Source organism: Marmota flaviventris, chromosome 19, assembly GCF_047511675.1.
Source record: "Marmota flaviventris isolate mMarFla1 chromosome 19, mMarFla1.hap1, whole genome shotgun sequence".
Lineage (NCBI taxonomy): Eukaryota > Metazoa > Chordata > Mammalia > Rodentia > Sciuridae > Marmota > Marmota flaviventris.
The window spans coordinates 1726811-1754261 of record NC_092516.1 but is presented as its reverse complement, the minus strand read 5'-3'; the positions used below and the strand labels follow the sequence as shown (position 1 = coordinate 1754261).

At 54.1% G+C, this 27451-nt stretch overlaps 1 protein-coding gene across 1 annotated transcript in view; it reads right to left on the bottom strand.

Annotated features, from left to right (window-relative positions):
- Nucleotides 1-27067, bottom strand: part of LOC114096994 (uncharacterized) — a 144179-nt gene extending 117112 nt beyond the window's left edge. The window contains exons 1-5 of the mRNA XM_071605747.1: nt 27064-27067; nt 22514-23377; nt 22244-22414; nt 12408-12688; nt 9773-9828 (exon numbers count right to left, since the gene is read on the bottom strand). Coding sequence (XP_071461848.1) covers nt 9773-9828; nt 12408-12688; nt 22244-22414; nt 22514-23377; nt 27064-27067 — 1376 coding nt within the window. The remainder of the gene's footprint in view (nt 1-9772; nt 9829-12407; nt 12689-22243; nt 22415-22513; nt 23378-27063) is intronic.
- Between the last annotated feature and the right edge of the window lie 384 nt (nt 27068-27451).

The following is a 27451-nucleotide window of genomic DNA, read 5'->3' as shown; positions in this document are numbered from 1 at the left end:
GCCTGCCCCAGGTCCATGTCATAACCAGATTCAAGCCCGGTCTTCCCAGCTCCAGGTCCCCACGCCAGCCTCCACCCAGCCAGGGGACACACACCAGCTTCCCAGCCAAGCGTGCGTTCACCAGGGCTCTGAGGGCCTAGAGATTCACCCCAAAGCTGGGAGATTTATGCAACTCATTTCCACTTGGACTAATGGAAGAAGGAGAAAGCTATTTTTCTTATAATTAGAAGAGAATTCAGCCTTCACAGCCCACGAATCTAATATCTCAGCTTATGTAACAAAAGAAAGAGAAAGCAAATGGATATAATTAGGGAAGAGAAGAAACAATTGAATCACTGGCCACAGGAGCGGTGAGGCAAGGCGTGATACAATTCCAGATGGGAATAGCTCCCTGCCGCCCATCAGGGCAGATCTCAGAGCCCCAGCACCGTCAAGGCCACTGCTTATAGAGATGCCAAACCTGCACGTCCCTCGCAGCATCTCCTGACAAGGAGTCTCGGGGGCAGGGACCATCACTATGCCCATTTAGGGTACGAATAACGGAGGTTCAGAGAGGTGACGCACCTGGCCCGTCATCAAAATGCACTTCCATTCTCAGCCCCTCTGCAGCTGGTCCCTCTGCATGCCAGACACGCACGCAGCAGCTACTCAGCAGGGCGGGGACGGCCCAGGGTCCCAACCCCTGCCTGTTTGCACCAGTCCACTCTCCTTCAGAGGAGAAACCCGATCGATGGCGGTTGGATGAATGAATTCCTTCAAAGTTTTCATTCTGCAGCTGTTTCTTTGTTGCGGGCAAGAGATCCCTCAGAGGAGCCCTGGGACTAAGCATCCCTGCCAGCTCCGGCTCGCCAGCTCGCTCAGCAACCTGGGCCTCAGTGGGGGGCTGCTTCTGCCCTGCAGTCACCGCAAGTCCCGGCCAGCGGCCTGCGTGAGGCAGCTCTGACGGGTGTTAGCTAATGGGGTATCGATTCTTTTTTAAGAAGCAAAAATTGCAGCTGGCCAAGAAGAATGGGGAGAGAGCAGGTGGAACCCAGCCCCTGAGGCCACCGAGCCCACCCCCCCACCCCCACCCCTGCCCCAGGCCACGGCTCTCCTTCTGGGGGCAAGAAGAGGGAGCAACTGGCTGAAGGGAAGGTCCCGTGGTCACCATAGTCAGGACAGGAGACAGACCAAGGTGCTCTGCCAGCATCACCTCCTGGTGTCTGTGTGGTCCTGGGGCAGAGGTCCTGCCATCATCTTATAACAAGGAAACTGGGGTTCAGCAAGGGTCCCCTGGGATTACCCAGCCCTGGAGTGACAGACTGGGACGCGGGTTTGTGTACTGGGTGGCCTGGGCTGTTTGTGTTGCACTAAGAGCAGATCCTGCAACACGGCCTCTTAGGACAGCTGCCGAAGCCCTGGAGTGAAGGGACCGCGGGGCGTCCCCAACGGGGTCACATGATGGGCAGGTCCACTCCGGAGCCCCCTGGGTGCGTTCCTTCATTCGCTCCCTCCCACAGTCCTCCCTCCCTCCATTCCTCAGTGACAAAAGAGCCCCTTGAAGGCTAAAGGAGGCTTTTCTGTCCTGCTTTCTATTCTCAGGAGAGGGGCTGTCCTCTCCGGTACGGGGCATGAGCTGGGCATGGCACCCCCATTTCTGTGCAGAAAGGATTGCTTTCCATTTCCAAGACCACGGAAGTCCACTAAGTATCTGATAGTGACCTCACACACAGATTTCCCCTGGGGCTGGTGCCCTGGGGACCCCACAGCCTGGGGACATCTTAGCCCCACATGGAGTGGCTGGCCTCTGCTGAACAACCCAGCACAGTGCTCCTCCCTGAGCCTCTTCAGGGGGCCTCTCTCATGGACTCTGAGATTGCGTCTCCCCCAACTCTAAATGTCCCAGAAATCTGAAAAGACACATTCGTGGAGGGGTCAGAAATGAGTCGTTTCTCATTCCACAGGGTTCCCCCTAAGCCTAAGCCTGGGGATCCATGCCCACATGAGGGTGCTGAGACGGGAAAAGCCGAATGACCTCTGTTCCACATAGGAGGAAGCTGGCCTCTGAACCCAGAGCTCCTGAAACAGGCGCCTTTTGAAATTAAGCGCAACTTCTGATCCCTGGATCTTCTGCATCTCACATCTCCTCGTACTGGCCGTAAATGTTGATGACCGCCCCTGGCCAGGCGGGTGCTGAGGGCGGAGGCTGGCATCTCTGATTAGCACAGCCTGGCCAAACCTGCAGGGCTCTGCTTCCTGCCTTCTGTCCTGCTGGGCCTTCTCTCCCTTACCAAAGCTTTCCGTGCCCCTGAGACAGAGTAGAGAGGGAAAGGTCTCTAACTTCCTCAGGGCTGGCTTTAAAAGATCCTATTTCCTTGCCAACCTGCCTCTGGAATTTCTGTGGAGCAACAAGGAAAAGCCATTCCCTCTGGTGATGCGGTAATACGGCTTCTCTCACTCAGCACCTTAGGGCTGGAGGCGAGGAGGTGGCCATCTAAAGCAGCTTATGCTGAAACTGAAAACCGCACACAGCCTTCCACACTGTGGTCAGGGAAAGCAGAATCAGGAACCAGTCCCACTAGAGTCTACTGTGCCACTGGGGACCAGCTGTGGGCTCCCCGATGTGGGCACCCCCTGGGTTGTCCAGGACAGGGCCGACGGACCTGTTTGTCCCCATCTCCTGCTTCTCTAGGCCTTCCTCTGACTCTTCACGAACACCCAGCTTCCTCTGCGGCCACCGAGATCCCAGTGCTGCCCTCTGCTCACTTCTCAGCTGCACTCGTTCTGTTTAGATATCTGTTGAGATGTCGTCCTTGAGAGCTACTCAGAATCATAAGATCTGATCTTAAACAGAACTAGAAGAGCATGCAGAGGGCTCAAAAATCGGTGAACATTCTCCCTCCACAAGGCAAAATGTCCTCGTTGGGACAGGCATTTGTTTTGCTTATCTTGTGCCAAGTCACACAGCCTTCTGAGACTCTATGGCTCAAAGCAATAATTTATTTAACTCACAGCTATGTAACTGGGGCAGGGCTCCGTGGAAGCAGCTCGCTATATCCCATGTAGTCCTCACTGAGGCAGTTAGATTATGGACTGGGCCGTAACCACAAGCCTGGCAAGTCCCTGCTGTCATCTGGGACCTGGGCCAGGACTCCCAGTTGCAGCCCCCAACCCCTGTTCACATGGGCCTCCCAGAGCATGCTTGGGCTTCCTCACAGCATGGTGGCTGGATTCCAAGACCTAGCACAAGGCAGATGTGTGTGGCACTTTTATGACCTAGTCTTGAAAGTCGCATACCAACCCTTCCACTGAGCTCAGCCAGTCAAGATGGTCACCAGATTCCCAGGGAGAGCAGAGACTCCACCCACTGATGAGGGTGGTAAAGTTCTAGCACAGCAACTGGGCAGCAGATATGCCGCAGCCATCTTTGGAAAATATTCTGTGCCTCTATTGGTCTAATGGCTCCTTGTGACCTTCAGCTAATTACTTTAGAATTGCTCCTGTTTTTATCACCCCCCTGTGGTAGGCACTCAAGCCACAAAAGAGGAGAATCCAGGTAATGTGGGATATTCAACCCACAGTGGCAGACTTCCTGATGGTATGGGTCTCAGGGAATATCAAAGGATGCAGCAAAGCCCCAGGCAAGGTGAGATCAAAAGCCTTCCCTCCTGCCCTTTCTGTCTGTGGGTTACCATGGTGATAGGAAGGTGGAACCAGAGGTACCTGGAGACATCATCACAATATCAGAGCTTATATGATCTGTGTCAAAAGTTCACGCACATACACACCCGCCTAGGTAGGACTGCATGAGTGCAGGCCCTCTGGGTGGATGATCAAAAAAAATAATTAAAATTTCCCAAGGTTCTTTTTGCCAGAATTCCTCTGATTTCTTTTGGTGACCTTGAACCCAAGGAGACAGCCGCTGGTGATACCCCAGTTATCGGTTGTTGGTGAGGAGTCCTGCTTCCTCCCATGTTGAAGTTTGAACATTAGAGAAGTGCACCAGGCAAGCATATACGGCAGGTTTATCTAAAAGTCGTAGCACAGACTTCTCCTGGGAAGGGAGAGGGGGCCATGGCTGGTATCCTATATCCCAAGAAGTGAGCGTGTCCTGCCCTTTTTAAACATCCTGGACTTTCTTTGTTCTTCTGCCCTCTTCCCCCTCATCTCTCTCCTTCCTGCTTATGTGACTGGGCCCAAGAGAGGGCCCAGGTGGGACGGCCAAAGGGGGAGAAGCAGAGGGGCAGGGGAAGGGCCAAATGGGGTGATCCAGGCAGCAAGCAGCCCAGGGGACATAAGTAACAGCTGTTATAGCTCCCTGTGGGGAGGGACAATTCCTGGGACAGGTTACCTTAGCAACAGGTTGGCGCAGGGCAGGTGGGGGAAGAGCTCTGAAGGCATTCACATTTCAATCCCTCGAGGACAGCCTCCAACTTCCTGGACCCAAACTGGCCTCCATTCTCCCATCTGGCCTGACGGCCTGTCTGTACTGCCTGCCTGTCTGTACTGCCGGCCTGCCTTTAACTCTTGCTTCGCTGGAATAGCAGCCTCCCGGGGATGTCTCAGGGGTCCTCCAGGTGAGGAGGTGTTCTGCCTCCCCAGGGATGGAGAAAGGACCCAAGAAAGGGAACTCTGTGGTGTTGCTTCACCACTGCCACCCCCAGCGCACAGCCAGAGGTCTGGCCACACAGTAGGTCCTCAGTCTGTGCTGCGGAAACCAAGCTGAGCGTCCCCACTTTCCTCCGCAATGCATCTGTCATTTTAGCAGAATTGTTTTGGAGCCTCCCTCTCTGGCAGGAGGGAGCCCTATGACGCACATACTGATTCAACACCGCCCTGAGGTTGGACCTTCTTCCCTTTTTCCCCCCATGGTAAAATAATGTTGTCATGAGATGTGGATGAATAAAAGCCTGTCCACATTTCAGATTATTCCCTAAGGCTAAATTCCAAGTTTGGAAATTCCTGGATGAAAGAATATGAACGTACTCAAGGTCTTTGACTCAAAACAGAAGATCCTTTTCCAAAAAGGATGTCATCTTCATTCTGTAGCTGCATTTTTAATGTGGCAGTGAGAGAGTAATATAAAATAGTGCTCCCCAAACTGTCCTGCATCCCTCTAAGCTCTTGATTTATCTCATTTAATCCTCTTAACCTTATAAACAGAGCATGAATAGTATCTCCACTTACAGGTGGGGAAACAGAGGGACAGAAATTGTCCTTGCCCAAGGACACCTAGCCAGAAGATTGCCAACCAGGATTCAAACTCAGACGGTCCTGAGATGGATGCCCGAGAGCCTGGTCCCCTTCCTTCTCCCTCATGCCTGCAGAGAATGCAGCTCTCTCTTCCCTTCAGGAACTCACATGAAGCCCTCATGTCCTTGTCCCTTTCCTGAAAGCCAACTGGATGTCCCCGGCCAGCGCCAGCCCTGGGCCTGCAGTCGGGTCCAGTTCTGCAGAAGCAGAGACGAGTGACCGCTGCAGAACTCAGCTGGGTGTTTTGAGGGACGGCCCTTAAGAGAAGGGGTTGGGGGGGGCCGGGGAGGAGCTGAGCAGGGGCTTGGCCTCGGGTCCTCGGGTCCACCTGGCCTTGGCCTGACTGTGGAACATTCCCTGAATCACAGGGATTCCCCAGACTTTGACTCAAGGGTCCACATTTGTACCTGTGGGGTCCATCACTGACTATGTGCTATCCCCCAGAGCAGCCCCCAGGGGAGGCGGCTCCTGGCAGCCCAGGACAATTCCCTGGACATGGTTCCAACATGCGCAGAGGCCTGGAGCTGGGAGTACCGGCTGATCCAGGGGGCTGGCGGCACCTGCAGAGGGTGTGACGCCTACGGTGCTTCCCAGGTCCTGGGGGTGAGACCATGAGCCGAGAGCCGCACTGGGCCCTGCAGACGTTCTCCTCTACCCCAGGTTGTGCCGCAGACGAGATGCTGCCAGTGTCCCCTGCCAGTGTCCCCTCCTGGCTCAGAGGGCACAGGAGTAGAACTGTGCGGGAGACAGAGGCAAGGAGTGTAAAGCCTGCTCTGGGCTAGCGTCACCCTGGCGGGAAGGTGGCATCCTCCAGGAAGGTGCGTGGGAGGAGGCCACCGAGGAGGAGGACCAGGGAGAAGACAAGGTCTCATCTCCCCAGGGCCCCGTCCCAGCCTGTGCTCACCAACCGCTGTGTTATTCACGAATTAAAATTTCCAATAAAAGGGAAATGCACCGCATCCCGAGGAAGAGCTTCCTCCATATGGTCCCCACACATCACGGTCGACTTAAGATTTCTCCAGTTTTCAGTGGTGAAAAGGAAACGGTCAGTAGAAACCATCCTTGGAAGTTTGAACGTGGTTCCTCTCCAGGGTGGTGACTTGTCGCATGCTACCTGCCTGCAATGCTGGGCCTGGCCATCGGGAAAGAACCCCAGGAACTGCAGACCGGTGAGGCTTTAAGACCTTTGTCCAATCCCTGGAGGAAAAATGGGAGAAGGGGAGAAAATTCTAAAAACCTTGTCTTCCTGGATCACACCAGTGTTTTCCAAAGCTTGGGAAACGGAAGGGTGGTACACAACATTACTGAGATGCCTCCAGTATTACAGAACACCCCGTCACATGGTGAAACCATCGCCCCCTGTCTATCCCGTCAACCCTTCCAGTCGATGCCAAGGAGACATCTCCACGGGGTGAGGGTGTCTCTGAGTCCTCTCTAACCCTTCCTGAGCTCTTTGAACTTAGAAAGCCCGAGCCTGGCCCAGAGCTTCCCTCGGCAAATGTGTCCACTTGAGAACCTAATTCCGTGGCTAATACCTGGCATTTATTTTGTTCTTGTTGTAGTTACACGTAAGCTTCTATTTTTCAATTAGCAATTCACTTCTCCACTTTTTAATATTTATATAATGGTCAAAGACTTGCAAATCTGTATTTAATTGCGTTTTAATCGCTTACCCATTTTTAAGCACATTTCGCCACACAGTAATATGAAAAATAAGAAAACGTATGTAGGACAAACCCAAGGAGTGAAAAATAAGCTCTCCAATGTTTTCTAAAACATTCTATTTATTTTTACACTTAGTATTTGATTCATCTTTGTGATATTGCTTTCTATTTATAGGACTGATATAATGCTTCCTGTATAAAGTTTATTAATTTAATTTTTTAAATGAGTTGGCTTTGTATTAAGTTAAAAAAAGTAGAACATGAATATAAATAGGGGGAAAAAAATCACATGGTTTGGGTAGGCTTGATTCTTTTGCCAATATTTGGCTTCCTGAGCTTAAACTCTTGGAAATGGGCTTTTTAATGTTAACTGTTAAGGCTCCAAGACCACTGAACTGGCGGGGAGAGAGGTGACATCTTGGGATGTGCCTTCCCAGCCTCCACGCGAGTTTCCAGCACCTGGGACCAGCAGCCAGCCTGTGGGGGCCCCCTCTCTGAGCGGAGCGCTATTGAATAGATCAAGATGCGGTATTTTTAAAAGGAGGCGGTGCAATGAGCATCCGTTTGAATGGAGACCAACTTGAATGTCTTTTTTTGTTTTCCGGAAACCATCATAGAAATCGCCACCAACGATGTCTTCTTCTGTTCCCCAGCAGGTCTCGGATATGGCCAAGGATGCATTTGAAATGGTTTGATCAGAATTAGCAACATTAGTCACTGCAAATAACCGCCACAGGGAGCAAAAACAGATGGGAAGGAGTGTCCCAGCAGGCAGGGGCTGGGGGCAGAAGAGCCCGCGCGACCACCCTGCTGGACACACCTCCACTGCCCGGGCAGCCTGTAGGTGACAAGGGTGTGCTCTCCTGAGCAGCCCTGGAGTCGGGGTGAGTCGGCCACCCCCCTCACCCCCGTGCAGCCCCGTGGGCCTGGCACTCCTCCCGGCTCTGGCCGCACCTTCCTGAACATGCACCAGGGCGTCCACCAGGAGCCCCGACGGGAAAGCGCCTCTCGCCCAGCACAGCCACAGGGGCTTTGGATCCTAACACAGCGACCCTCCCCTGCTGAGAACTCTGCCCAGGGCTCCTCCTTGCACTTGGCCTCAAGCACCGCGCTCCCCGGCTGCCGTCCCTCTCCTAGAACACTCCAAGTTGCTCTTGCCAGGAAAAAAAAAAAATTTCACTGTGAAATGCATTCGTCCTCCTGCAGGCTCAGTGCAAAAGCCAGCACCCCAGAGAGCCCCCTGGCCACCTCCCGTTGTGTCTCCTTTCCAGGACTCCTGCTCATTGTGTTTGTTTGCAAAATGGTTTCGACGCTGTTTTCCCTGGTGCCAACCCCCTCCTATTAGAGTCTAGGCTCCGGCAGCCTTGCCTTCTGTCTCATCAAGTTCACAGCAACCTGCTCCTGAAAGAAAGGGGCGCACAGAGCCGCCGGGTCCCTGGACGCTGTGTCTAGGCTGTCCCATCTGGAGCTTGAACCTTGCCGTCTAGGTCCACCACCTCCAACTTGGCCCTGGCACCTCCTCTCCTCCCCTGAACTGGAGGACCTGCTCCCCACTCGCCCCTGCCCCCCACTCGCCCCTGCCCCCTCCCACCCACACATCGCCCAGCAGCCAGAGTGCTCTTTAAATTCATGAATCATGCTTAAAACCTTAGAACTCTCCAGTGGTGCCCATCCCTCTTAGGATAAAATCTAAGATCATTACACTGAGGGACGAGTCACAGTGTGACTGCCCCCCGCTTCCTCCTTCTGCCTTCATCTTGTACCCCATGTCCCTGACTCACGGCTTTTCATCCATCCCGAGAACAAGCTCATCTCTTCCCAGCCCCAGGACCTTGGTACATGCTGCCCTCCTTTCATGCTGTTCATGACTGACTACTTCTCACCCTCCGGGTGTCACCTCGAAGCTTCTTCATGAGAGGGACCTCCCTGGCCACCCTTTCCAGAGCAGTTTCCCGTTCCCCTTGACTCTAGCACAGTGCATGCCTTGTCCCAAAAAGCACTCCTTGTTTTTCCTGTGCTCATTCCCTGGCTTTTGCCTGTCTCCTGCACTAGACCATAGCTACTGTGACTCGCCACTGTACTCCGCAGCACTTGCCCCACAGCCCATGAGATGGACAGTCCCCTCCTGCGCTACAAGATGAGGCTCAGAGAGGCTGAGGAGGATACCCTGCCCCACGGTGGAGCCAGGGTTCAAACTCGGGCCTCTTTGACCCTAAAGCCCAAGCCCTTCCCTGAGAGTCTTCTGAGAAAGGACCAGACCCTGGCCTCCGGTCAGACCCAGGGCATCTTCAGCCGGGAAAGTGTCCACTTCCCGTGGTCTCTCTCTTGACATTTGCAAAGTCAAAAGTGCTGACGTGCCAGGCTCTGAGATAGCTTCTGGGGACGTGGCACTTGGCCCGTGGAGAGCCAGGAGCAGCTCTGGAAATGTCCTCCTTTCTCTCCCAGAAAGAGTGGCCTCCGCAAAGCCGGGTGTTCTCTGGCGCCAGCTGGTGACAGCTGTGACCCATGGCAGCTTCCAGCCCTGCCAGAGACCCTGCTGCTGCGGAGCCATCCGTCCTGGGAGAGCTGAGCTGAGCTGGCCCGGGGTCCCTGCCAGGCAGGGAGGGCACTTCTAAAGGGACCAACTGAGCCAGGTGGTTCCCCAGGCTGCCCCCCAGGACCCATCCCCTTCTACTCACTAGCGTTTGCTTATTTATTTGTCTGTGGTCTGGGGCTGAATTCCAGAAGGTGAACTCCGCAGGGCCAGAGCTCTGTCAGCTTGCACACCCAGGTGTGTGTCTGTGATGCCCACTCCCGCGCCTCCGTACACGTCCTCCCAACAAACTGCGATTCCACCGTACCTCCAAGTTGGAGAGCATCCATCCAGAAACACTCACCTCGGTCCCACCCGCCGGCAGCCTCCAGAGGGGGTCATTCCTGCAGCACAGCGTTCCTGGGATGAAGGGTGCCGCAATCACCAGGCAGGAATCGGCCTGGGTTCCTATCCCAGCCCCCACCACCTCTGAGCTGTGCGTCTCTGAGCAACTCTCTTGCATTCTCTGGACCTGGGTTTCCTTGCCTGTAAAACGATGGGGTAGACAAAATCATGCCCCTGCCAATACGCCCAGGTCCTCGTCCCCAGAACCTGTGACTCTGTCCATGTACGCAGCAATGAGAAGTTCGCAGATGGAATTAGATTGAGGATCTGCGACTGGGGCATTATCCTGGATTATCCAAGTGACCCAATCAAGTCATGGGTCCTCACAAGGGGAAGGGGAGGCCGGAGAGTCAAGAGAAGGAGGTGGGAGATGAAGCAGGAGGTGGGAGCTGGAGAAGGGCTTGAAAACGCTACCCGGATGGCTTTGGAGATGGATGTTTGCAGCCCAGGTTGCAGGTGGCCTCTACATGCTGGAAAAAAGAAGCAAACAGACTGTCCCCCAGAGTCCCCAGAGGGATCCAGCCCTGCCCACACCTTGACTCTAGCCCACCAGGAGCCCTTCAGACCTTGACCTTCAGAACTGCAAGATAAAAAATTTGCAAACTCTTCTGCACGTGGTGACTGGGAAGCCAAGATAATGACGTCAATGCCAGTGCCTGCCTCGGGGACGTTGGGCCACACAGGACATGCCACATCCTCAGTCATCTTGTGCCAAGGCCTTGTCCCCAGCCCCCACTGCCTCCCACAGGGAGGACAGCCTTCTCCACAGATGCTTGGATTGACCTCACCCCACAGTCTGGACACCTGTGCCCCAGTTATGCGCTTGAACACCCCCGGGGCTCGGAGGTGGAGCCAGCCAGGTGGAGTCCCGCTGGCCTTCCCTCTGAGCGGGCAGCTCCTAGACTAGGCCGGCCTCACCTCCGTCATCAGTACAGGCTCCGCTCACCTCCTCACACCCACCGTGCACAACCGGGAGGTGCTCACTCACACCGAGGGCTCGGCAGCCCATGAGGCCACTGCTGCTGTTCCTGTCACCAGTGACAAAGCTCACAGCCGTGCGACGATGGCTGTCCGAGGAGGGAGTGAGCGCCTGTCACTAGAAGATCTCCAGCTGCGTTCTGACAGTTACTCCTCCTGGGAACCGTGCATGGGACCGTGCACTGGACGGTGGGGTTGAGGCTGAGACATGCCCGAGCAGGACAGGCAGACCCGGGGGCACCTTCCCAGTCCCTGGCTCCAGCCCCGTTGCAGGGAGGGGTAAGTTGAGCTCTGTGTGAGGAAGCGCAGCCTCCTGCAGATCCCCGCCCCCACCAACTTGCTGAACTCCCAGTCGCCTTTGTTCCTGGGCGCCGCCCCCGCATCTGCACCCGCAGCCGACTGACTCCTATTAATATTAATGCAGTGGAAAATTAAGCCAGGCTCACAAGGCCGCTTCCAGCCCAGAACCTCTGTGCTGTGCAAACGGCTCCCTTTCCACCAGGTGCCACTGGCTTATTACAGAGTCCCAAGACAGGGGCAAAGGTGGCGTCTGACCATCTGAGGATGGGCAAGGAAGATCACAGGATGGAAGGTACAGAGCACCCCCAGGAAAGCTCAGGAGCCACAGCACAGCGGGCCGTGCTCTCTCTTGAGAACCCTCCTGATCCACTTCTCATGCCAAGAACCCCCTCCTAATGTCCACAAGAGTCATCATATCATTGCCACCATTACATCATATCATCACCATCACCATCACCACCACCATCATCACCATCACCATCACCACCACCACCACCATCATCACCACCACCATCACCATCACCACCACCATCATCATCCCCATCACCAAATCAACACCACCACCACCACCACCATCATCAACACCACAATCACCACCACCATCATCACCACCATCATCACCACCACCATCACCATCACCATCACCACCACCACCACCATCATCACCATCACCATCACCATCATCACCACCATCATCACCACCATATCAACACCACAATCATCACCACCACCACCATCATCAACACCACCATTCCCACCACCATATCAACACCACAATCATCATCACCATCACCATCACCACCACCATCATCACCACCACCATATCAACACCACAATCATCACCACAATCAACCCCATCACCACATCAACACCATCATCATCCCCATCACCATCACCACCACCATCATCACCATCACCATATCACCATCACCATCATCACCACCACCATATCACCACCACCATCATCACCACCACCATCATCACCACCACCATCATTACCACCATCAACCCCATCACCACATCAACACCACCATCACCACCACCACCATCACCACCACCATCATCACCACCACCACCATCATCAACACCACCATTCCCACCACCATATCAACACCACCATCATCACCACCATCAACCCCATCACCACATCAACACCATCATCATCCCCATCACCACATCAACACCACCATCACCACCACCATCATCATCAACAACACCATTCCCACCACCATATCAACACCACCATCATCACCATCACCATATCACCACCACCATCATCCCCACAACCATATCAACACCATCATTATCCCCATTACCATGTCAACACCATCATCATCACTACCACCATCATCACCACCATAACTATCACCATCATCACCACATCCATCATCACCACATCCATCATCACCATCACCATAGCCATTCCCACTATCACCATCACCATCATCACCATCATCATCTCCCCCATTATCATCACCATTACCACAGTCACTATCACCACCACCATCACCACCATCACCATCACCATCATCACATATCATCTGTACCACCGTGCTGACCTCTCCCTTTGAAGGTTCACTGTCCAATGCAGGATACACTGGGAGAAACAGAGAACAGACACAGAGTCAAGAGCACTGTGACCAGCAGAGAGTTAAATCAGGGGACAGAGCAGAAGTCCCCCGAGAAAGTTACAGGGAACATCCTTGGGTGGAGAGCCAATTGACCTGCATTGGCACAAACCAAGGGTGATAAAGGACCACCTCATCGTGACGGATGAGCACTGTGCTAGGAGTCTGGATGCAGAATGCAGGTCCTGTCGGCTCTGAGCACATGACCTTGAGGCAGGCTCTCTCCACCTGGGCACTGCTGACATTCAAGGTGAGTCCCTCTGTGTGGGGGGCTGTCCCATGCACTGCAGGAGGCTGAACAGTGTCCCAGGCCTCCGCATTCCACACCAGTGGTGCTCCTCCCTCCCTCGTGTGACAACCACAGTGTCCCCTGGGCAACATCCTCACCCTTGGTTAAGAACCAAAGCCGTAAGAAAACAATCACTTGAACTTTTAGTCTTGGTTTTCGACTGAGAACTCCAGCCCCGCGGTCAGCCTGCCTGGGATGAAGTCAAGACTCACTGCCGGCTACTGTGCATCTCTGTCCCTCAGCACCTTGGTTTCCTCCCCTGAACAGGGGAACAATGGTTACACCCACCACAAAGAATCACATGGAAATTAAATAAGTGATATCTGGAAAGTATTCAGCACAGATCCCGACACAGAGCAAGAGCCCCTGGGTGTGGACTAGCCTCATGGTGACACACAGCTCCCAGGCGGAGGGGGCACTGGGGACGCGTGCTGATGGTCTAACGGCCCCGTTTCACAGACACGTCTCTCTGCCTTTCTCTGCTGCTCGGCCGGCCGACTGAGGCTGGCCTGAAAGGTCCCCAGGGAGTCACAGCAGGACAGACAGATTCTCTGGGGCTCACTCCTGTGTATTTGCCAATAAAAGCCCCAGTTAGATTTCCAGAATCCTGCTGCCTGACAGAGTTAATACTGCAGTACTTCCAGGGTTGGCTCTCGCCCTTGGGGAGAGGGAAAAAAAGATGCAACAAAAAATTCCAGGGTTTTAATATTCTCGGTCCATTCATTACTACTGCCATGGCGCATTTGGCCGGCGTATTATGCTTTTTAATCAGGAACCTGCAGTTACTCAGGCTGAACCCAGCAAAGAGAGTTGTCGCATTAAATATCACACAGGAGGTGACTGCAAAATGAGAAGGAGGTATTTCGTGGTGTGTGCATGTGTCCAGGCTCATCAAATGCCATAATTACATAGATGCAATTTTTGTATATCAATTAACCCTCAATAAAGCTGTTTTTTTTAAGAGAGAGAAAGAATGCACACACTCTGGAAAGAGCAAATAATTATTCATAGATCAAAAAAAATGGTGCTTCTTGTTCTAGATCTCAGGGGACTCTCTCAGCCTCTGACAATACTGGATGGGTATGGAAAAAGAAAGGGGCTTTGCACTAATTAGGTGACCTCAGACCAGCATCTCCTATGCAAGCCTCAGTCTCCTCACCTGCAAAGTAGAAGTAACATCCCCTCCTCTCTGGTGCCCTTGTGAGGTCTGGAAATGGGTACAAAGTGCTTTGCACCCAGTGTGGGGCTTGGAGTGGGTAATCCCCAGCCCCAGCTAAGGATGTGGGGGTACCAGGGAATATGGAGGAACGATTAATCAAGGTGGACAGGCTGCTGCCTGCTGAGTCAGGCCTTTGAGATGCCAAGCCACCACTGGAGAGCTCCTCCCTGTCCCCCACCCCACCCCACCCCACCTGCTGGCCCAAGACCACCTCCTGGACTGGGAGAAGGAGCCCCCGCCCACCGTCGGGATCTGGGCACCAGCCCCAGAAGCAGGAAACCTGGCTTCATTAAAACCCCTTCCCTTTCCCTCACTGGTCTCTTGTCATAAAACAGAAGTCCTAATGCTCCGCGTCACCTCTCTGGGCCCTGGTTTTCTCACCGCTGAGTGGAATGTGAAATATGTAACTGCCTCCATCACAGATGTGTTTCAGGGCTCAGGGGCGAACTTGCAAAATCAATGTCTCTGCCAACTGCAAAGTGCTGTACAAATGAAGGGCCACGGCAGTGCCTGTCACGGGTCACTCTCTTCTCCCCCGTGAATCTCAGCTTTTAGCACTTCTGGAAGCTTCTGTCAACACCCCAAACTTCAGCTGTCTTTCATGTGCATTGTCTCAGGACCATGAATGCTTCAGCAGCCATCTGCCCACGCTCCTGCTCCTCTGCTGTCAGGCCGTATCCTGAGCCTGCTCTGAGGAATCAGCCCTTCCAGCACCTGGAAGGGCTTGTACCACCTAAAAGCGGCACAAGGAATCAGCCACAGCTCAGCCACGGAGCCTCCGGCAGACGCCTAGAAACAGCAGGATAACTGGACGGAACCCCAAAAAAAAATCCATTTCATTCCTTGGCTTGGCCTGGCCTGGCGAGCTCTGCAGAGAGGATTTCATTTTTTAAAAAATCATTTCAAAACTAAAACAGGAGTCTGTGCTCTTGGAACCTGGGGACTAAATGCCGTGGCCCGTGCCCACAGTCCTGGCTACTGCCGGGGCTGAGGCCGGAAGAGCGTTCAGGACCAGTATCCGTCTCCAAAAATAAAATGAAGAACTTCAGGATGGCAAATGCTGCCTGGGCCCACAACTTAATGGCAAAACGTAGGACAGAGCAAAAGCAAAACAAAATACGCATTTACCTAGGTACACGCATGCAAAAGCACACACATGTCAAGCACACAGAGAGGACATCTCAGGGACAATTCCTTGGCTCCTCGAGGCACTATTTGAGCGGATTGAACCTGGGACACTTTATACTGAGCCACATCACCAGCCCTTATTATTTTTTATTTTGAGACAGGGTCTCCCTAAAGTTGCTTAGGCTGGCCTCAAACTTAAGATCCTCCTGCCTCAGCCTCCTGAGTCACTGGGATTACAGGCATGTGTCACTGCGCCTGGCAGTTGCGTGGCTTTTAACTGACCCTCTGACTGCCCACTCAGTCCTGTGAAAATGATAGCACCACACCTTTCCACGGAAACTCTGGACAGTGTGACAGAACCATCAAAAACATGACAAACCAGCTCTAGGCATTTTTATGAAACAAGTTACATTTTTATTTGTTATGAAAAACTATAGAAGACACATTTTCCTTCAACAAGAGAGACAAGAAAAGATAACTTTGAGGGGATGCCGTGAACCTTGTGATCCCGTCAGCCGAGGGAGACTCTGGCCGTGGCTGGCTCACCGGCTCCTAAGCCGACGTGCCCGTGCCAAGCCTTGGTGCCACTTTCATTACTCAGAATGTGTATTTTTCACTCTGTCACTTTTGCTTGAGAGTTTGGCTGTGATCAATGCTCATTTTTTTTCTTGAAAGTGTGATCATTTTAAAGCTGACATCTATGCCTCTCCTCTGATTTCTGCGTGTTTGTCATTTATCCCTCTTTTGGGATTGCTTTGTCACCAGTGGGCCCTCCAGGGACAGCCTCTTCTTCGCCTGGACCTGAGTGTCTGGACGGTGGGCTGGGAGGTAGCAGGAGCCAGTAGTCAGGAGACCATGCGACCCCTGCAGGGTCCCGGCTCCGAATGCAGTTTCAGGACCAAGGCCAGAGCATGTGGGCCCCAGCGCCCCCTTCAAACCTGCAGCCTCAACCCCTGGACTCCGCCCCAGTCAGAAAGCCAGCCTCCCAAGGTGACCCAATAGACCTTCCTCTTCTGGCTTTGTGCACAAAGCATGTCCTTCCCATGAGGGGATGAGTCCACCTCTTCCCCCTTAGGGGGCTACGGTGACATCCTCTTCCTCTGATATTTCTATCACAGCCGCCATCGTCGCCCATCGCTTGTCCTATCACAGATGAACCCAACGTCAGGGATCCCAGAAAAGGTCATTGGAACTAACCGTGCCCTTCTCAAATCTGCTCCAAAGCCCAGCTCCTTTCTAGAGTTTTCTGCCAAGAAAGAAAACCTGAAATGAAAGGCCAGGTCTTCCGTGCGGCCTGTGGAGCAGGGCAGTCCTCGGAGGGGAAACAGAACATCTCTTCACGGGGTGAACTGTGCCTCCCCCAAGGGACACGTGAAGCCAAACATCTGCTGCACCTCAGAACGTGCCCCTGTTTGGAAACGGGGCGTTCGCAGATATAATTAAATTAAGATGAGTTCACACTAGAGGAGGGTGGGCCTCCATCTGATACGACTGCTGTCCTTCTGAGAGGAGGAGAGAGACACAGAGACACTCGGGGAAGAAGCCCCGTGACCATGGAGGCAGGGACCCAAGGGACGCGTCGACAGAGCCCAGCAACTCCAAGGTCCCTGACACCACAGGCAGCCGGGTCGGAGCTGAGAAGGACCTTCCCTGTGTCATCAGACGGCGGGTGGCCTGCCGACAGCTTGTTCAGATTCCCAGCCTCCAGAACCGTGAGGTGATGAACTTCAGCGGCTTCAAGTCGCGCTTGGTGGCCATCCGTGTGGCAGCCACAGGGAACAGACAACCTCTCCCTGCTCAGAAAGTCAGGCGGACGCTGGGCCACTGTCTCTGCCAGCTCTTGTGCCACTGTGACAAAGGACCTGACCAGAACAGCTGAAGAGGAGGAAAGGTTTATTTGGGGGCTCACGGTTTCAGAGACTCGACCCACAGACAGCAGGCGCCATTCCTCAGGGCTCAAGGGAGGAAGAGTGTGGCAGAGGGAAATGGCAGAGGAAGAGTGTGGCAGAGGAAATTCCTCATGGAGGAAGAGTGTGGCAGAGGGAAATGGCTCACTGCTGATCAGAGAGCCGGGAGACTCCGCTGGCCAGACACAGATATGCACCCACAGCCACGGCCAGTGCCCACCCCTCCAGCCACGCCCACCCCTCCAGTCACCCCTCAGTCGATCCCTCTCAGGGGACTAAACCACTGATTGGGTGAAGACTCTCACAACACCATCATTTCTCCTCTGAACCTTCCTGCCCGGTCTCACACCGGAGCTTTGGGGGACACTGACATCCACACCATAACAGCCACCTGCACGTCACCCTCCGGGTTCACACGCCGGCTCGGGCCTCCCGGCCTTCACTTCTCCCTTGCCCCCCCCACCCCCGTGAAAACTCGACTTTGTTTTTTTCAAGGTAAACTCAGATGTCACCTCCCCCAGGAAGCCTTCTCTGACCTCCCTTCCCATCATGCTCCCTGTTCCTGCGTATTTCACAGCTGTGGCCCTTTTTCCCCCACGTGACACATGACTAAACCCGTCAGGGTCACTCCCGGAGAACTGGGCTGACACAGCTCCTGTCCAGAGCAGCTCCCGGCATGTTCCGATGCAGGATAATCGTCTGCTCTGGAGTCAGCCTCCCCCTTGGACTAGGAGCTCACAAAAGCCAGAGAATCGCCATCTCAGTATCCCCAGCCCCTCAATGCCCCTGGTCCTGGGCGACTTGTCAGAACCTGAATTCAGCTACATCCTTAATAGTCACCGCTCTGTCGTGGGGCGTCTGAAACCCGCCTCCCTCCTGTAAGGAGAATCCGAAGCAAATATGACAAAATGTTAACATCTGCTAACTCCACGGGGGGATACAGAGGTGTCATATTATTTCCCATACTTTTCCAAAGGTTTGAAATATTTCATGATGAAAACGTTCTAACCTTAGACAACAGAATGTGAGGGGCTGCCTGGGGACACCACCAGCCTCGGGAGCACAGATCCTCCTGGAAAGACATTTCCATTCCGAAACGCGCGCTTCGCACACATTTCTGGAACCCGTCCCTCCATGTGTTCGGTGATCTTTCTTGAGGACCCTCGATGCACTCTCTGATTGGTTTTTCTCATTTGCCTTGTGACTTCAAGCTCAGCACACCATATAATGGTTTCCTCTTTTTGCAAGAGGAAACTGAGGCTCAAGGACTTTCCCAGGGTTATCCATCTGATAAGTTTTGACCTGGAGGTGAAAGCGAGTCTGTCCTCTTTCAGGGTTTAATAGCAGAAGGACATGTTTACGTGGTGCTTATCATGTGCTGCTTCTAGACCAGCTCATTCCAGGTTCACACCAGCGCCGTGACCTAGATCTTCTTGTCATCTTCACGTTTTACAGCCAAAGAAGGTAAGGCCCAGAGAGTTTGGACAGGCCCCAAGGACACAGCTAGTCCATGTGATGCTGGGATTCGAACTCGTGCAGACTGTTTCCGGAGCCTGTTCCCGGCCACACAGCCGCGCTCCTTCTCCCTGGGGTCCTTCCCACCTCAGAGAGCAGGCTGACCCTCTTCCAGGAAGGGCCTCCAACACTAGAGATGATACTGTTTCACCCCTCGGGGTCTCCAGAGGTCCCCCTACCCATGGCTCTGCCTCCAGACCCTCTACATTGAGGGGTGTGGTGGCAGTGACCGGATGCAGGGACACCGATGTGAATATCTGCGTCTCTCCAAAACCCATATGTTCAAATCCCAGCCCTGAGAGTTGGTGTTAGGAGGTGATCGGGCCATGAGAGGGGAGCCCCAGGAACAGGGTCTGTGCCCTCATGACTCTTCCACCAGGTGCAGACTCAGTAGCAGATGCCATCTCTGAGCCAGACAGCGGGGCCCCACCACCCCCCATCTGCAGGTGCCCGATCTCAGACTCTGGCCTCCAGAACCGTGAGCAACAAATTCCCGTTGTTTCTAAGCACCCAGTTGGTGCCATTTGCTGCAGCAGCCCATGGGTCTAAGACACAAGACGAACCTTGTAGAGGGACCATCCAAGAACAGCAACCAGGTACCCCACTGCCTGTGCTCCCCGCAGGAACCACTCCGGGGCCACGGCGGACACCAGGGGGCTGTCCTTGGACCTTCCCCAGTCTCCTGCCTCCTCCATCCCTTCTTCTTCCCATAATCCTGTGATGGGGACTAGGCCCGTGTCCCTCCCCGCCATGTTTGAAGGTTGGCACCTGAGTGGAAATTAGAACAGCTACTACTTCAAGACTGTGAAATGACCCCCACAACTCCAGGCCAGCATGTGACGTTCCAGTCACTGCCAGGGTGTTAAGCGATGGGATCCGCGCCCTGGGCTTCAGCCCACACGCTTTGTTCCGTGTCTTCACTAGCGTAGAGAAGGATCTCACCACCTCCCTGCTAGCCCCTCGGCCCGTCTTGCATGTGCCTCCAGTGGCCAAGATGAAGACTTAGAATCCCCTGTGGCATGTCAAAGATTAGACATCCTGAGGTCCTCAAAGAAACGGCCGACGTTTGAACATTTGAGAGAGAGATCACCAGGAGGAGGAGGGAGCGCAGACGTCTCAGGCTTGACTCCTGAGAGCACGGACTTCAGGCTCCCCGAGTCTGAGAAAAGGAGGGCGACACAAAGTGGAAAATTGTGCTCTGTCTGTGTACAGAGAGTTGAAGAGCACTCTGCTGTCGTGTATCACTGATTAGAGTAAATAAGTAAATAAGGAGTGTGACGTAGTAAGAAATCAAAAATACTTGGTCACTGCCCCTCCCCTGCTTTAGGGCACACACCTCTGGACGGAGCCCCCTCCTGTGGCATCGGTTGCTGGCTCCAGGTGGACGGTGCCAGGAGTTACTCACACCCCGGGACGCCCAGGTAGTGTCTGCAGAGAACTAGAGAATCCTGTTGGGGGTGGGGACTCCAATTCTGGTCACAGCGAGGTTCTGATTCGAGGCAAGCACAGAGAAAAAAATCTGCTTTTCCTATCCAACGGGGTTCTCTGGTTCATGTAGTTTATATATAATTTGTGGAGTTCTCTGGTTTATGTAGGTTCTCCTTTAGTTAAATACACAGGAAGTTCAGTTTGCTAAAACTGACTCGACTTCACAAAGATAACGACATTTCCAAAATTACTTCCAACTGGCTCCGTCTTCCCAGGTTACCTGCAGGTCCCACAGGAGGTAGTGACGGCTAGAGAGGGGGTCTCCACCACGACAGAAACCAGGGCGCACTAGGAAAGCCCCCTCCCCGACAGTGGCCTCTGACCGACCACAACAAAAACCGTTGGAGACTTCTCGGATCCACGGACCAGCACCCCCACGACCCCAGCCCCTGCCAAGCCCTGGAGCGGCCCCTCCCGCCCCCCACACAGCCATTGAAAGACGCAGAGTTCATGTTCAGTCTTGAAACCCTCCTCTTTGTTCCCCTTGTAAGTCTGCTGCAGCCTGAGTGTCACGCGGCTGCCGACGATGACAAGAGCCACTGTTCACTCCGTGCCAGGACACTTCAGACTACTTCAACAGTCCCGCGAGAATGTGGCTCACGCCACGGTGGCAGCCACAGAGGTGGTGAGACGTGAGGACGTGCAGATGGACTTCTGGGTGGGAAAACCTAAAAGGACTTGGGGTGGTAAAGAGGAAAATCAAAGGTGACGTCCAGGTTGGGGCCTGTGGGCTTCCACGGGCAGCGTCAGGAGCAGGTCGACATGGGGACCCTGACACCTCCCTGGGGCCATTGACCTTCACGAATGCACGTCCGTCCTCGTGAGACACGGTGGCGATCCCTCGTCCTCGTCTTCCCAGGACAGCAGAACTGCTCTACTGCAAGACGGGGGGAGACGTGGGGGGAGACGGCGGAGACCCTCGCTCCTTCTGAGGGAAAAAAGAGTCGCGAATGGGACACGTGCTGACAATGGACGTGAAGTCAAGAGAAGCCCATTGGACCTAGTGTCCCTTATGCTCTCTGAGATGGCCACACTGAGGCCCGTGGGAACCATCTAGAGGAGGGGAGAGACTGGGTGTGGAAAGGTCAGCTGTGGAAACAAACCCCGGGAGACGGCCAGCCAGCGTGAGCTCTGGAGTCCAGGTGTCCGCCAACTGACCGATGGACAAAGAAAACGTGGTACGTATGCTCAGGGGAGGACTTTCCGGCCATCAAAAGATGAAGTCCTGTCACATGCGGCCACACGGATGGAACCAGAGGCCATCATGTTAAATGGAATAATCCAGACTCAGAAGGACAAGCACCTCATGATGTCACTCGTACGGGGACTCCAAAGGGTTGATCTTAAAGAAGTTGAGAGTCAAATGGTGGCTACCAGAGACCGGGGAGAGGGGCGGGCAGGGAGAAATGGGAAGAGGTTGATGAGTGGGTATTGGCATGGTTTGGACATGAAGTGCCCCCAAAGACTCAGGGGTTGAAGGCTTGGTCCCCAGTGCAGCAGTGTTCAGAGGGAGGCTTATAGGACTGGACCATGAGAACTCTGGACCCTCAGTAGATTAATAATTTCACAGAATTATTGGGAAGTGGTAGAAGGTAAGGAAATAGGACCTAACTGGAATAGTGGGTCCGCCATGTTCCTCTGTGTTCCCTCAGGCCCAGAGGAACGGAGCCCGCGGACCACAGACGGAAACCCAAGCTGGGAGCCAAAACGTCCTCGCCTCCTCTTAAGCTGCCTGTGTCAGGTATTTTGGTCACAGCAACAATAAAAATGTCAACTAACATGGATACTAGATGGTAGTTAGATGGGAGAAAGAAGTTCCGGTGTGTTCTTTCACAGCAGGGCGACTACAGGTGACGGTCACACAGTGTGTGTGGTTTTTTTAATCGAGAAAAAAGGATTTTAAATGTTTCACCATAAAAAAATGAAGCTGCTTGAGGAGATGGGCAGGTGTGCCTTGTCTGAACGCTACACGACGCACACGTGTCACAGCATCGGGGCTGGCTCAGCCGGGTCACAGACACCTCTCTGTTGCTGTAGAGGGGACAGCAGGGATGGGTGCTGGGGCAGGCACAGGCGGGCACGGCCGGTGGAAGAGGAGGCAGCTCTTGCGTGTGCCCTGATCTCGCTTCTCTATAGAGTATGTGGCGACCTGCGGGGGGAGGAAGAAGCTGAGCAGATTCAGGAGCCGAGCAAAGAACAGGCACCCGAAGCCAGCGCATCCCCAGGAGCACGCGGCCGGGCACTGTACCCCGTGAGCAGATCTCAGCGCTCGTTTTGAGTTCACTGGTCCCTGGAGGAAGGTGAGGATGAGCGGTTGGTGACGGAGAGGGCAGAGATGGGCCGGGTGCTCCGTGAGGCTGGAGGCGGATGAACTGGAGGAAGCCACGGGGTGGCCCCGTTGATGGCAACACTCTGGGCTCAGCCGAGGGGGCCGGCACCTGAAATGGGCTCCAGAGAAACACTGGAGCTCGGGAGGTCGGAGAACTGAGAGGCCGAGCCGTGGGCAGAGGCCGAGCCGTGGGCAGATCCCGCTCCCTCCCAACACGTGAGGATCTCCCCAGGTGCTCCACGTCAGCGCCCGGGTTCCGTGTCACAGACTGCAATTTAACTGGTGTCAGGTGGGGTCCTGGGTGGGTGGATGTCAACGTCACTATGAATGGCAGCAAGGACAACAGGGAGCCAGGCAAAGTCACCAGTGAAGGAGGAGCAGCCAGGAGGTCCGCAGACAGCAGAGTCTGGGGTGGTAACCCGAATGGCAAGAGGTGGACACAGGGCTGCGCTCGGGAGGAGGAGAGCAGAGCAGAGCCCGGCCCAGGAGCGGGCAGCCGGGTGCCTCCCAGGACAGCCACGGGCACAGCCGAAAACGCCCGCTTACAGGGTGGGGAGCCGTGTCCCTGACCACAGCCTGGCTCCAGGGAGAGAGAGCGTGGGTGACGGGGACAACAGAGGGCAGGGTGAAGAGCAAGTGGGGAGTCCCGGGGACAGACTGAGGAGCTGAGGACAGAGAGCAGGGACCGGGTGGGTCCCCGGAGCAGGGAGCTCCAAAACCCCTGGGGAAGGGACGTGCCTGGCTCTCCCCGGGCTCTTCTTGCTGTTTCAGCTTCACAGACAACTAGAGGCCAGTGTCCACGGCTGGGGTGTGACTAGCTGCTCTGGAACAGGAGTATGAACGACCCTGGATGAGCAAGTGGACATCTCACGGAGCATCTCATGTGCGTGTGTGTGCGTGCGCGCACGCATGTGTATATGTGTGTGTGACACTTAGGATCCACCCTCCTGTCAAATTCCCAGCCTATGACACAGTCCTGTTCATTAGGACGCCAAGGTGTGTGTTCAACTTGGAAACCTGGTGGCGGCTGAGGTGACCGGCAACGTGAGCAGGACAGCGCTGCTCACAGAAAGACGGTTTTTAGCAAAGCCCTCAAGGGCAGCCTCTTTGACCCCAGCACTGAGCGCACACGCAAACAGCCTGGGGGAGGACAGGGACGGGCCCCATGCTGGGGACGAGGCTGCCACTCAAGAACTTCAGCCCTTAGGGCCACAGGTGGCGAAGGGACTGAATGAACCGGGTGGTGATGGGCATTGAGAAGAGGGGGCCACTCTCCAAACACGGCGTAGCCGCGGGCACCAGGTACCACGGCCACGAACAAAACAGCCCTGCCACCGAGGCTCCAAGTCCTCTAGGCGCCACCGTGACGTGTGGACGGGTGACTTTCAGCACCATCAGGACTAGGGTGGACACACATAAGGGGGTGTGGGGGACACCCAGGCTGGGGGGCCAGGGAAGAGGCGCTGGGCTGAAGTCTGTCCCTTCAGTGCATAGGTGTCCACAGATGGATACAGCAGGTGGATCTTACCTCTCTGGTGTCTGTAAAACACTAGTTTAAAAAAGCCATAAATAAATAGGATTAAACCAGTAGGGCAAGAAGGAAGGCCAATAGGGTAAAGAGGAAAGGGACGGGGGAGGGGGAGGGAGGGAGAGAGGCAGCACTGGGGCCTGAGTGGAGCAGGCTCTGAACCCCAATATCGTGGATGACCATAATGGATTAATAAGACCTTTTTAAAGGGCAGGAGGGGCCTCGGGAGATTTGATTTGACCTCCCTCTTTGCTGGGAGCTGCTTCACTAACATCTTTAAGGACAGGAACGTCCCAATCTCCCAGGTGTAGGTCTGGTTGAGGGGCCCAGATGGGACATTTACCTGGCTGCACTAACTGCCTGCCTCTAGATCTGGCTTCGTGTATCCACAGAGGAGATTTATTCAGCCACAAAGAAAAATGAAATTATGTCCTTCACAGCAAAATGGGTGGCACTTGAGACCATTGTGTTAAGTGAAATACGCCAAAGTCAGAAAATCAAAGGTAATATGTCTGCCCCATATGGGGAAGCCAGGAGGGAAAAGGAAATAAAGGTGGGAATCTCGTGAAAACCAGAGAGAGGTCACAGAACAGAGGAGGGCCCAGGGGGAGGGGGAGGGAAGGGACGAGGGGGGGAAGGGAACTGGGAGTGGCATGGCCAAATCCACTGCTATAGTGTGTGCGTGTGCGAATATGTGACAACGAATCCCGTTACTACCATGCACCAATAAAAAATGGAAAAAAAATTAAACACACCCCATCACGTGACAGTCGCACCTCTGGGTTTCCCCCAGAACAGATCCAGCACTCAGGTGGGTGCAGGCACCCTCACCATGTCCATGTTGGGCCTCGACTTTTCCAAGAGCTTTTGGCCAAGCGCAGTGGCCCACGCCTGCGGTCCCAGCTTCTCGGGAGGCCGAGGAGAAGGATCCCTGGGGCCCACAAGTTGGAGACCAGCCTGTGCAACCCAGCAAGACTCCATCTCCCAAAAGAAAAACAGAGAGAGCTTTATTATTATTATTATTAAAGAAAAAGTCATGCAAATTCTAGAAAGAGGAAGAGTGAACCCTAAGTCCACAGACCCTCCCCTTGGTGCGCAGGCTGAAGCTGGGGCAAGTAGCGGCCAGGTCCACAGAGCGCCCTGTGGTCCCTGATCGAATGCCAGATTCCCTGAGGCCTTTTCCTAACAAGTCCCCACAGGTGGGCTTCCAGCTCTCACAGCAGCCCCCAGGGAGGGTTCACCCAGAAGGTGACCTGGAGATTCCATCCATCCACTGGCACAGGAAATAAGGGGGAGATTCAGGGTCAGAGGCTTGGACAGAAAAATTCTGGAGCCCGTGACAGTGAAGGGATGGGGGAGGCGGAGGGGGACCCAGTGTCCCTCTCGTCCCATTTCAAGGGTGCCTTTTGGGCAGCACATAAAACCCAACCAGCGTCCTTCCGCCGGGCGGGCGGCTCAACCCTCGGTAACTTTGAAGTGGCAGAGCAGCGTTTTAATTAACAACCACGACTCTGTCCCTCCGTACATCGATTTAACTGCTCAAAGCACCAACCAGGTGCCCTCAGGGAAGGAGGAGAATTTTAAAAGAGCGGAAAGGGGGCGCGAGGGGAGCCTCCGGAGGGTGTCTAACAAGCAGATGCGGCTTGTTAGCCTCCAGGAATGCATAAAGCTCTGAAATTAATGTCACTGATGGTGCATTCTTCATTAATGTTTCCCTGGCCATAAAAAATGCAACACTCCATTCCTCTGCACCCAGGAGACCGAGGGCTAGACTCCACCCCGACACCCAGGTTCACTCTCAAAGATCCTCCCCAGGAGGAGGAGGAGCGCGACCATGGGAAAGGGGCAGCTGAAGGTCCAAGGGCCCCGGGCCAGGGGCTCCAGAGGCAGACGCAGGGCCCATCAGGAGGACGTCACCGGCCATGTGGTCCTCAGTCCTCCCTGTCAATGGGAAGAAGTGATGCACCCTCAGATTTTTTCTCCTTTTTTTTTGGTACTGGGGACTGAACCCAGGGATGCCCTACCACTGAGTTACATCCCCAGCCCTTTTTAAAATGTTTTATTAATACATTATGGTCATCCTCGATATTGGGGTTCACAGCCTGCTGCCTCTCCCCCTCCCTCCCCCCTCCCCCGTCCCTTTTCTCTTGACCCTATTGGCCTTCCTTCTCCCCCCCCCCACTGGTTTAATCCTATTTATTTATGGTTTTTTAACTAGTGCTTCATAGACACACAGAGAGGTAAGATTCACTGTGGTATATTCATCTGTGGACATTGCATACAGTGGCCAACTTCATCTACCATTTTCCCTTTCCCGTCCCTCCTCCCTCACCCCCGATCCCCTCCGCCACTCCACCCGTCTCCCTTCTATTTTCACACTATGCCCCCACCCTGCTTCCTTATTTGAGTCTAGCTTCCGCACAGGAGAGAAAACCTTCGACCCTTGACCTTGAGTCTGGCTTATTCCACGTAGCATCCTGTTCTCGAGTGCCATCCATTTACCAGCCGAAGCCACAACCTCACTCCTTATTGCTGACTAAAGCTCCACTGTGTACACAGACACATTTTCTTTACCCACTCACCTGTGGATGGGCACCTGTCCAGGCCTTTGCTATTTTTTATTTTGAGACAGGGTCTCACCTTAGCCAAGGCTGGCCTCCCCCTTTCCATCCTCCTGTTTCAGCCTCCCTGGTTGCCGGAATGACAGGTATGCACCACCACACCTGGCCACAAGACTCTTGTCATTGTGACATAAACCAAAGGTCAGCAAACATGTTTAGTAAATCATCAAGTGCAGTGTTATGCCTGTGGTAGCCTCATGAGTCTCAGGTTTTCAGGGGCTCCTGATCCATCAAGAGTCCACATCAAGTGACTGACCTACACCATCCTACGTTTGTGTGCGTGAAGTCTACGATGTTCACACGATGATTAAGACACTTACCCATGCATTTCTCAGAAGGTGTCCCCAAGGCTAAGTAAGGGAGGACTGTAACGTCTGCCCACTCTGAACTATAATTTAGAAAGATTTTAGAGAGGTAAACAGGCTATTTAGTGTCCCTTAGTAACTGTGATAGTGGGGCACATGCAGATGGGTAATGAGATCCCAGAGGAAAATACTGTATCAGTCAGCTATTGCTGCATAACAAACCATCCCCAACTCACAGGCACAGAACAAGTGGTCATTATCATACTCAGGCAGCTCTGCTTCAAGCTGCTGGGCTGAAGGACTGTACGGACTGAGGTGACTCTGCTCCACTTGTCTTTCAATCCTTGGGGACCAGCAGCTACCCAGAGCCTGTTTTCACAGCCATGATGAGGCACAAGAGAGT